Source organism: Cyprinodon tularosa, unplaced genomic scaffold (genome assembly GCF_016077235.1).
Source record: "Cyprinodon tularosa strain WSP-4 unplaced genomic scaffold, ASM1607723v1 ctg413, whole genome shotgun sequence".
In the NCBI taxonomy this organism is placed as follows: Eukaryota; Metazoa; Chordata; class Actinopteri; order Cyprinodontiformes; family Cyprinodontidae; genus Cyprinodon; species Cyprinodon tularosa.
This window is the reverse complement of record NW_024039134.1, coordinates 142,719-155,141: the sequence shown is the minus strand read 5'-3', so window position 1 is coordinate 155,141 and position 12,423 is coordinate 142,719. Positions and strand designations below refer to the sequence as shown.

General features: G+C 37.0%; 1 protein-coding gene across 4 annotated transcripts in view; it reads right to left on the bottom strand.

The window, feature by feature from the left end:
- Positions 1-12,423, bottom strand: part of LOC119792217 (zinc finger protein 385B-like) — a 107,476-nt gene that overhangs the window by 39,753 nt on the left and 55,300 nt on the right. The window contains exon 1 of one of the 4 annotated variants that reach the window (XM_038298749.1): positions 2,855-3,119. The exons of the other annotated variants lie outside the window; for them this stretch is intronic. Within the exon in view, the coding sequence (XP_038154677.1) occupies positions 2,855-2,864 (10 nt within the window). The 5' untranslated portion in view covers positions 2,865-3,119. Of the gene's footprint in view, positions 1-2,854; positions 3,120-12,423 lie in introns of those variants that run through there. 4 annotated transcript variants of the gene reach the window in all.

Genomic DNA, 12,423 nt, shown 5'->3' with positions numbered 1-12,423 from the left:
TTTTTGCTGCTCAACGCGCCGCGTCAACCAATCAGAGAAGCTGATCTGGGAGCTGGCTGGGAGAGAGACACAGCGCTGATGACACAGACCGCTCTGATCACTCCTCTTAAACAGTTTATTAACGCATAATTAACTTAAAATGCATACATCTGCCGGCAGAATATGTTGGCTTTTATTATTTTGGTGCCTGCAGATCGGATTTTTAGATGAAAAACACCTACCAGCCGCCGCGGTGAACCGCGAGGAGGCGACCCGGCCAGAGGCTGCTGATGAAGGGATTCCTTCTGTCGGCGCACCGCCGGTATGTGGGGGTCTGAGCGGCTCCGACAGTAATAACATTGGGAGGCAGGATTGTAATCTGGATGAACTGACTGCACTGATGAAGTTTTCAGGTGTATTTTCTCACTTAAATACATATTAAAACTACTTTATTCCCACTGATCACAGCAAATATAGCTGCAAGGCAGAGAAAGGATAGAGTAGCTCCGCCCAACGCGCGTCAGAGCCACTTTTGCACCGCGCAGCCAGAGCAGCAAAGCTGCTTCAGCCGCGTGTCAGAACTAACTGGTACAAGCAGCAAAAAGGAAGCAGCAGACGCGATCTTGCTGCTTTTGCTGCGTCCGGTCTGAACGTAGCATTAAGAACCTTCCAAAATCCTACAGGGACAGTACATGTTATTAGGGCTGGTCGATATGGCCAAATCTTAAACCACGATACATTTCTTAATCTCAGTTGATATGATATAACTTTGATATTATTATAAAAAAAATATGAGTAACAGAAAAACTTCCAAGAACACCTATTACAAAAGCCTGTACAAACTTAGTAATTATTAGTGTTGTGCCGATGCCATTTTTTGGCCCCGATACCGATACCTAATACCTGGCTGTGCAGTATCGGCTGATACCATAGAGATTCCATCTGTTTGAAATTGATGTGTGTGTGTATATATGAAGAACTGCATACTATTAGGATGTAAAATAATTGCCATCATGGCTATGTCAAGCCACTAACGACCTTTGTGAAGCAGGAAAAAGACTAAAGCTGCGTTCACACCAAACGCAGCAGGAGCAGCAAAAACACGTCTGTTGCTTCCTTTTTCCTGCTTGTACCAGTTCAGTTCTGACGCGCGGCTGAAGCAGCTTTGCTGCTCTAGCTGCGCGACTGAAAAGTGGGTCTGATGCGCGTTGGGCGGAGCTACCCTATCCCTTCAGCAGCCTCTGGCCCGGTCGCCTCAAAGCGGTTCGCCTCGGCGGCCGGAAGGTGGTTTTATGTACGTAATCCAAACTGCAGGCACCAGGATAATGAAAGCGAACATGTTTTGCCAGCAGGTTTCAGCATTTTAAGTTAATTTAGGCGTTAATAAAGTGTTTCAGAGGAGTGATTATAGAGCTCTGTATCATCAGCGGTCTGTCTGTGTCCCTGCCAGCTCCCAGATCAGCTTCACTGATTGGTTGACGTGGCACGTCGAGCAGCAAAAGTTCAATTTTTCCATCTCGAGCAGCAGCGCGTTTGCGGCGCATCACGTGCGTCAGATGCTTAAACGCTCCCAACGCTCTATCCCTGCTGCTCAAAGCATACTGCGGGACATTTTGCTGCGCCTTGACGCGTGTCAACCATTTACTTTGCATGTAAACTAGCTGCTTCTGCTGCTCCTGCTGCGTTTGGTGTGAACACAGCTTAATACAGTGAATCCAGTAGAACTTTTTTATTGCCTACCTGGAATGGGTGACAATAGTTGAATAAACTTTTGGCTCTCAAAATTGTATCGGTGCCCTATCTGTTGTTACTCGCCAATACCGATACCACCATTTTAGTGCTGGATCGGGGCCCTGCCCGATTCCGGTATCGGTGGAACACTAATAATTATTTTGCCATGCCTATAAAACACATCTAGCATAATATTTTAGAAATATTTGCTTTGAAAACACAAAACACACAAAACTACATAAAACCAAAAGCATCAGTAAGTTTACTGCTTTACATTTAGTTGATCTAATGGCCTGCCAAAAGGCAGATTGATGCTCCGATTGAAAAAGAAGACAGTAGTGCATTCTATGTAAGCTGCAAATAATGTGTAAAACTGCATGGTTTTGGAGAATTTTTTCTTGTTTACCTTAATCTGTTTCTGTGAGTTTATTGTCATGAGCATTTTAATTTGTTAGGGAAGTATCTACTGCCATGAGAATCCCTCAGACCAACTATCTATTGGCATAGAAATTGTGTATTAATAACACTTTGACTATAGACAAAAATCATTGCATTACAAAAAAGAAATGTTATGGTAAAATTAAGGCCTTTAATCATCTAAACTGAGACACCCTAAAATACAATCAACATTTTGCCCTTTTAGTTACAAAATAATATATATAAACAGAATTGACTTGAAGTCCCCACACCTCTTTTATCTTTAAGAGCCACCAATTATGCAAGCTAATCTGGGCATATTTCCCCAGGGAGGCAGAAACATAATTGGCAGCAATGTGTGCAGTGATATCAGTGCTGTTCTTGCGTGGCTCTGAAATGACTTGATACATCTGGGAACGGCAGCACAGCAAACGGTCTGAACTCCACACCAAGCTTAATCAAAAGGGGTCAATTAGAAAAACAAACAGGCCTGGGACTCATTGTGCAAGCAGGAGGTACTGAATTAGGACAGATGGTAATCAGGAGACCAACCTCCCTTTGAGCAGTCATGTGAAGTCTTTGTTATGAAGCATACATTGACAGGAGAGAAATCACATACATTTAGACAAATGGAGGTATAAAAATATCCCATTATAAATCAATTTAAAGCTGCAATTCCAGTCCTGAAGAGTAAATCTTCTTAATTTCCAGACAGCAAAATCCTTACCTAGCAGCATCTCCACGTGTTAGTGGTTCCTCCTTAAATCAGAAAAGTTCAAACAAAAAGTATCTCCAAAATTCTGCTTCCCTCAAAAAATCTTTTTCTCAGGTCAGTGACACATTACAGCCTTATTCCACAGAGCTGCCGCAAAAGAACAACTCACAATTGCCTTTATTAAAAGTGCCATGCTCTACTGATCAGCTTGTCCTCTTTTGCACGAAAAAGACCAAGATGGGCTGGAAATGTGGGGAGAACGAAAAAGAAGCTGAGAGCAGCTGAAGAGCAAGTGTGTTTGAGTATGTAAGTCGGCGTGAAGGAGGAGGAAACTGAGCGAGGAAGGAGGGGAGAGAAAGAGAATCCGAAATCTCTCCCCCTCTTCGGTCTTCCATTTCCAATTCAAGGTTTACACCTGCACATTTCAAAAAGCCCTCTATGGTACTTCCTTTCTCTCATGCTCAACAAACAATCTTCCTCAATATGTTTCCATTCATCTGAAAATACTACTGTAGTTATCACATTGCAGGAAGGATCTTCTGTAACGGTCTGTCTTGCAGCAGATGTTGAGAAGCCTCTTACTGAAGACACTTTGTTGTTTTTTAAAGATCTTCTGAAGAGGATGCTCCCTGTTGCTCATAATCTATTTAACTTTATGAAGAATTCTTCTTTGTGAAATAATATCCAGTGTAACAATCTTGGTTCAGTTGTTTTTCTCTAAGTTTTCAGTTTCAAGTTTAGCCAGGTTTTTTTTTATTGTCTTCTAGTTTTATAGGTGTGTCTGGATTAATTTAACTTGCTTAGGTTTTTCTGTCTGTCCTCTGTTGCCCCCTTGTGTTCTTTTCCCTTGGCTTCCTCATCAGCTCTAGTCACACCTGCTCCTTATCAGCTCATTAGTACTACCTTTGTTCAGTCAGCCATAAATACACTCCCTCTGCAGTCCCTCTTTGCTGGTTCCTCGTCTTACCTTTTCTCACCCTGGCTCCTTGATGGTTTTCCCTTGATGTCTCCATGGTTCTGGTTTGTTTTTGATTTTTATGTAGGATTTTTGGATACCTCTTTTTGTTTAACATTTTCAAGTTGGATTTTTGGATTCCTGTTTTTGCTGCCTGATCTTTAATTAAACCTTTTAAGAGCTCACCTCTGCCTGTCAGCCTCTGCACTTGGGTCCTCATAAAAACCTCCAAACAAACCTTGACATCCGGTTCTAGAGGAGCTCCTAAAACAGAGCCGGCCTTCTTTGTTATCTTGTTGAGCTTTTTTAAATTAATTTGTTTTGATGCTGTTTCCCCAGCAGATGATGGAGGAAAAGATCTGAGACTGACTCCAATCAACAGTTGTGCTTTACAGAAGAGCAACCATTTTTTTCAGGGGTAACAAATACATTTTTTTTTCTTTAATTTGTTGCTTAAAGGACTTATGTAATTTAAAGTTACTTTTTTTTTAGCTTTTAATTTTATAATGCTATTTCCTTATTAGAATCATGCACAAAGTGGGACCTAACTAGATTCATGCGTCCCTGAGTAATCCTTCTAATTCTACAGTCTGAGCAGCACCCTGACCTGTTAAAATGAACAGAATATCTATGTAAAATATATCTGGGAACCACCTACTTTATCTGCTTGGTGCCAACACTGTAAAGAAACATCCACTTTCTCTGATTAGTAAAGGGTGATGTGAGGCAGAGTGTGAGGATTCCAGCTCAGATAAAGTCACTTAGCAGCTAATCTACATAGGGCAGAAATCTAACTTTTTATCTAACCTCTACGTCAAATCAATATTTTGTTTTAGCTTTGTCTTAGTCTTGGGCTTTGTTCAATCTTCAAGAGTAATGTGAAATGTTGACGTTATAAAATGGAAGGAACCCATATGGGGAGAATGCAGCTTTTCTTTGAAGTTGGAAAAAAAAAACCCTACCTTAATTTTTAATAAATAAATACCCACTCATTTCTAAAGCTTTTTTCATCTTATTTTTGCCCACAGAGAACTTTAAGTGGTTAAGAAAAACAAAGCATAGGACTTTAGAAACCTAAGCAATTAAAACAAAAATAATAAAAGAATTCAAGTAGTCAGCAACACAGGAGCACCACAGGGGATGGTACTCTCACCATTTCTTTTTACTCTGTACACCTTTAGACAGAGTCCTGTCATCTGCAGAAATATTCTGATGATTCTGCAGTCTTTGAATCAGAGATGGATAAAAAGCCAAATATAGCGAGCTGGTAAATGGCTTTGTAGTATGATGTGGAAACAATCAATTGTTTTTGAGTGTAAACAAAACATGGTAGAAGATTGTAAATTTAAGAAGAAATAGGAACAAGTTGAATCCTACGAAGATCATTGGAGAAAAGGTGGAAGGAGGTGGAGTAGTATAAGCAGTTTGCTGTTCACCTGGGCAACAAACTTGACAGGAGACGCAACTGAGAAGCAATCTACAAGAAGGGACAGATGAGCTTGTACTTCCTAAGGAAGTTTAAGTCCTTGTTAGGAGATGCTACATATCTTCTTTCAGTCTTTTGTGGAAAGTCTGATCTATTCTACCATCATCTGCTAGGGTAACAGTATGAGAGATAATTACTCAACAAGCTAATAAAGTAGGCCAGCTCTGTTCTAGGAACTAATCTAGAACCTCTGGAGATTATTTCACAAAGTAAAATATTCTTATAAACTGAAAAACATTATGGAAAAGAGTGAACATCCTCTTTAGAAGACTAGCATGAGGACACGATAAACCAACAGAGCATCTTTAGTCAAAGGCTTCTACAGACAGACCGTGACAGAAGATCCTTCCTACAGCTATCAACTTCTACAACAGCACATTGAAAAAAGCAAATAAGTAACAACAATATTAAATTTTTCTTTGGATTGATAAAGCATTTTTGAATTAATTTGAATTGTTAGCAAGTATGCATACTGCCCTTTAAAGCGATAAAAAATAATATTTCTAGTTTAAGTAGTTTTAAATATAGAGAATATCAAAATATATGTTAGTCTGTTTTGAGAAGTCAAATTTATTGTCCACAAAAAAATATTAAATTGCATTTTCAAATAGAATATTTTATTGTTAACTGTCTTATAGTTTCTGTAACAAGACTTTCCCCTTTTTTGTCCCTGAAAGAAAGATTAATCCGTCAAACCCATTTAAGTCCTCACAATGCCAGAGCTGCACATTCACACAGAGCTTGTGTTTTCACTGTGCTCCTCTCTGGTTCCTTGTCCACTTTAATAAACGTGGTGTGAAAGCACAACGCTGACATACCCCGACAGTTTTACACTTGATTTCAGGCTGTTGCATTCAAATGAAAAGTGCAGGGAAAGGCCTTCAGGCAAAACGATCACATGTTGGCAACACACATCAGGGTTTCATCTTGTCATGAATTCACAAGCCCTCACTGCAGACACCGTTTGTGGACTCCACATGTATCTAACATGCTATGTTACTTATGAAAAACACAGATTTGCCAGAGGTTGTGGGTCAGAATGAGGCTGCACAAACACAAGATACAGTATGGCAGGAGCATCTTACAAATTACAAAAAACTGTTTCTGACTTAGCAATTTAATATATTCATAAGCAAAGTAGTTTACCAAGATAAATCTAGTGTTTTTCATACTTAAACTCGTTAAACATAGTCATGACTCTTTAACAATTTTGCCAAGTAAGCAAAACCTCATATTCTGAGAAGAGGAACCGTAAATCTTTGTTAATTGTAACACCCAAAACTTCAGTTTACGTGGCATATAAATACAGCCTCAATGTAGGACATCCAAGTGGCTCTGAAACAAGTGCTGGATATAACTGATCTAATCAGTGCGTTTTTCTTTAGAACTAAAAAGACCATTAATATTAAAACCATCCTAGACTGGAGATATTCAATATTAATATTGATATTGATCCAGTATTGGTCTGATAATCAAGAAAGTTGGAAATCTGGCATATACGTATGGAAATGGGAAAACAATCTATATGAGCAGATCTATGCATTCTTTTTTATAATAAATTCAAGCTGGGTTAAAATCTCTTAAATAGTAGGAACGTTTACCGATTTGTTAGCTAGACTTGAAGTAGACTGGTCTTGGTCTCGATACCAACAATCTTAACCCCAACAGTCTTTTGTCTCGGGTGTCGTGGTCTTGCAATGTCTCGGACTGGCTGTATTGTCTGGTAGAAATTTATTTCTGCAGGCAGCTTTTTTCATATCATTATCCTTACAGTATCAATCACATTCCTTTTGTGGCATGGACAGCATTGGTGTTCATCCTCTCAACCCTTTCTCTATCAAAGCACGGTCATGTATCCATATAGAGGGATGCAAGAAGTTTGGCTTTATGGACCATTCAGAGTTTATTTCCCACATCACTAAAAAGAAGAAGCATTTTGCAATATGCATATTTTGAAAATTGTGGTTAACAGGGACAGGAGATACACTCCTTTAACCATACATCAGCAATGAAACCACTAGTTCTGATACTTTTTAACAACGGATTTCATTTTAATAATCAGATTTTAACCCTTACAGGTGTATATTTGTTTTCTGGATGGAACTTGCACCGCTAAAGGTGCATAGTCACAACATATGCCTATACAAAAAAGACCAAAAAAAACAAATTTTAGTCTGATTAAATCTGGACTAAATATTTTTTCACCAGACAGTCTTTATAACTCACCTTAAGATGTACAGACATTTTTCATTTATGAAAATACAAAAAAGAAGAATATCTTAAAGTTTTTTCAGCATTTGGAACACATAAGAAAAGCAAGAAAGCTTCTCCTATGTGTGGAACAAAGCTTTCATGGAGTGAGGAAACGTAGCCTACATTATTCTTCAGACAGATTATTTTCAACTAAAATTAGGATTTGTGCATTGCTCTGCTTATTTTACTTTGTATGTGCCTATCTGCTGTATTGAACATATGAGAAAAAAGCAAAACAAATCTGCAATTGAATGCTTAAGAGTGTTTGTGAAGACCTTGTTCTTAACCTCTTATGACGTCATTAGTAATGTATGGTTCATTAAAAGCACCCAGTCAACTTTCAAAAAAACATCTGTCACAGAGTTTCATTTGAGATATTTAGAGCTTTTCTATTAAAGAAAGTATTTCTGGAAGAGAAAAAGCTTTTATTTAACCTTTTACAGGAAAACATAAATCATGCAAAGAACATTAAAGGTTATGACTCAAATGTTTTCAGGTGGAATTTAGATAGTTTGTAGAGCAGGTAAAAGTCTTTTTCTGACCCTACCTGTTGTAAATATGCAATATTATTGGGTGATCCAGAAAGTTTAAACTTCATAAGTTGTACCACAGGTATGCATAGCCTTTAAAAATGAAAATAATGCTTGATTTGTTTTAAACCCTTGTTTTCACCCATTATCTTTACCCACTTGCCCTGGAGAATTATGGGGAATTGGCACCCATCTTCAGTGCTCACTCGGAGAGTTGGGTACATACCTGGACAGGTTAGTCCATCAAAGGGTAACACGACAAACAAACAACATGCTAACATTCAGCAAGGACAATTCAGAGTAATAAGCTGTTTTTGGATTGCAGGGCTATGCCTAACTACCTCGATTGAAGCCACCCATGCACAGGGAGAACAAGCAAATCTAGTGTTTAGGCTTGGATCTAAACCCAAAAGCTTCTGCATTCTACTCTGTTATCAAAACACAGGAATAGAAAAGATAATAAAGAAGATAAAATAAGGTCACAGAGAGAGATTTACAAGAGCCACACCAGACACCATGCAGCTCAGCCCTCTTTTGGGTCAGACATATTATGTTGATAAAAATGTGAAACAAACAGTGGGGTTAGTCATATATGAAACCCACATTGAATGCTGCTTTCAGATTAACAGAAATGGAGCACGTCTGAGAGATTATGTATTAATATTTCTTCATTTTCCTGTTTTAAATCCACCAATCCAGACACACATCCTAAAAAAATACCATAACCCTGATTTGAGAGGACTCATCTGTGCTGTTCTGTATTTCAGCAGAACAGTGATAAGTGATTTGCTCTGCTCCCTTTTCAAAAGGCCCCCAATGAGAACAGTCTATTAAAATTTCTTTTCATTTATGCAATCACTTGAAGAGGCTGAAAAAAACAGAAAAGCTGGATCAGCTTTGAGAAAGGAATGGAGGGAACAAGTATTATTAGATGGTTTCATTGCTGTACAGTCTGAATTATGCGAACAGTCACCTTAATTGACTTGGCTCGTCCTCTTTTTCTCTTCTCAGCTGTGAAATAACCAGCAGAGACGGGGGCTTCCTAACAAAAGTAGTGCAAGAAAATGCAAAACCAGTTTCTTGTGTTTCTTACAGAGAATAAAGAAAATAAGGAATACTAAATTCCAGGTGGGTGCTAATGCTCAAATTAACAGAATTTTTTGCTTATATTCTGATAAAATATATTCTAATAAAAAGATTAAAGCCTAATTTTCTATCCTAGAAGATCAGGGTTTTCATGCCCATATCAAATAGTATTAAAATAGGTTAAGAACTAAAATATAATCAAAGAAAGTGTGATAACTCAACTATAAAGTCCTGTAATTCTTTAACAGGACAACTTATCCATTCAGACTATATATATATATATATATATATATATATACAGTCTGATTCAGTATCTGCATTATACTATGACTCGTTTTAGCCTATTTCTGACATCATACTATGCTCTGACTCGTTTTAGCCTATTTATGACATCATACTATGCTCTGACTAATTTTAGCCAATTTCTGACATCATATTAGACTGACTTCTTTTAGCCTATTTCTGATGTCATACTATACTATGACTATTTGAAGTTGCATTGGTGCTTTGGGGTATAAAAGCCGTTTTTTCTCCCACATGCCCCTGTAGTTAGTTGGAGACAATCTAGATAAAAACCTTATATTTAAAGGTTTGCACTAATCTACATACAACCTATATAGATGGGACAGTATGAAGGCTAAAACACCAACTTCAGCTTAACACTAAGAAACTCTCCTCGTTCTAACACTTCATTGCCAAACTATCACCATTGTGACCAATCTCCATGTTTGTGTCACTGTTAATGCCAGTGTTATTGGCTGCTGTCAATTCATCTGGTCAGTTACAAACGAAACAAAGCCCAGCCCTACTTCCCTGCATTTTGCCTTGTCCATAACTGCCTGTGTGGCGTGTATTTCTTTTAAACACTAGATGAGGGTGTAATGAGGCTCCAGTAAAGGGGTCTGCAACCTTTAAAAGTCGTTTAGAGCCACAAACAAAATTACATTAACCTTTTATTAAATATTTCTTTTAGATGCATGGAATAGAAAATTTGTGGCAATTCCAAACAACCATGAGTTTATTTGTATTTTGAGCTGTTAAGATAAGGAAAAAAAAAACAGAGCGATTTTTTTGTGTTGGATATTACTTTAAAAAACTCACATATTTTTTTTAGTTTCTTTTAATGTAATTCTGTTGTAAAAATAGAATTTAAATAATCTTTTAAAGATCCAATAAAGCTTCTAAGGCTGGTATTTGTTATTTTACGACTTTCGTTGGTTGTTAATATCATTTTAGCCACTATTAAGAGCCAATTTTAGGGGCTCCAAAGTGCCATGTGTGGCTCTGCAGCCTCAGGTTACAGGCCGCTGCTCTAGAATGAGCAAATTTTCTTTCAAGGACCTTTTTTGAAAATAAATCTTAGTTATCTGTCTTAGTTAATTTTAAATTAGTTATTTCAGACTGTTAATTCAGTTTTTATTAAGGCAAATACTCAACTATCGTGACAACAATGAAATACTTTATCACAGAAAAATGGTTGTGTTTTTGTCCACATCGCCTTATATATAAAAATATCTCTTTGTAATGACTATTCAACAGTTTTATAATTTTTTTTGGTATTAACAAATGACAACATTGTTTATTCAAAATACAAGCTTTTTTCTGTATAAAAACATCTGAAGTAGATAGGATTTGCTCAAAAATAAACAGACATGCATATTTATAGAGAAGCACACTCAATATTTTACCCATTAGATAGGAACCAGTCAACCAGGCTTAAGTATGAATGATGATATGCGAAAGCTATTATCAGACATAGAAAAGGTCAATAATACACTCATGATGACAAAATAAGGTTCAAATAAACTAGACAATAGATTTGAAATGTATTTAATCTCTTGTGTTTTATGAGGCTGGAATGGCTAAATATGTGCGGCAAGCCAACAGCAAAAGACATTATCATTAATCAGTATTAGAAAGGCTTTATTTTACTGGCTGGTTGTTCATTAGACCCCTTTTCATTCGCAAATACAGATTGATAAAGCTTTTCGGGACCCAGCATGACACAGGTGTTACTGACTGAAGGTGATTTATGAACCTTCAAGAGAACAGGTGCTCAAAAAATATGCAGGAAACGCTTGTTTGCAGCTGCAACGATGTTCTAAATTTGCAATACCTCTGAAATGGTTCACAAATCTTAATATCAACAAAAAATATAATATTATAAAATGCAAACATAAATCATTTTTATGGCTATTTGAAAATAAGACCTATACTTTTATTTCTTGTGCCATAAACCCTGATAATAATTTAGCAATATGTTTATGTTCATATTAACCATGTGCATTTAGTGAGGAAGAACAAATTTGGTCTTTCATATCACTTGTCAAGTAACATATTATTAGCATTAACCTCTGTCAGGTTAGTCACAACGATTCCACTTCTGTTTCATATTTGCATGCAGTGTATATTTTATTCACATGTTTTTCTTTGTTTGTTGTCAGAAGACAAATGAAATTCAAATATTCTAAAAAAGGTTTTAAGAGCTGAAAATGTTTCCAAAAATTAAAATTGACGTTTTTATTACCAACATTGCAACAGTGATTTTAGTTTGATCTCTATTTTGATTTGTTACTCTGCACTAACTACAAGCGTGTAGATGTTTTACTTCAGGGTTTTTTATTGTTTTTATGACCATAAAACTTACTTGAACAGATTACATTGGTACTTTGCATGGATATATCTCGACTTATTTATATTCTATGTGGGATGGCAATGTTTTTTAATTGTGGAAAGTACTTAGAACTACATTGGTTGTATGAAAAGTGTTTTATAAATACAATTTGATTGATTGTCTGATCCTTTAGGTATCTCTGCCACCTAAATAGCTGGAGTGAACAAGTCAGAAGTCTTATTGTCATTAAATGTAATGCGACCAAAAAAGAGTGCCTCTCCAATTTGAAAACTGCATTTTGTAAAATTGCGATTATATTGCAAATGCAACCAACTGCAGCCATAGTTTTAATCTCAGTGACATTCAATAAAAGCTGATTATATTTGTGGACATCAGCAGACATAACCTTTACTCACATAAAGTGAGGACTACTGCACCACTGATTCAGCCGTACTTTTGTGTATGAATGTCAAAGAGAAAGATTGCATGTCCACACATTTCTTCAAAAGTTGTGTCCAAGTAGTTTGTTCCTCTGAGCCACTTAGGAAGACTTCAACATTAAAGTACTATAAGAAAGCAGAGTTACTTATAAGCTTTGACTTTTATTTGGCTATAAAGCCAGTCTCCTTATCTGTGACCCATAGGTTTTTCTTTCCT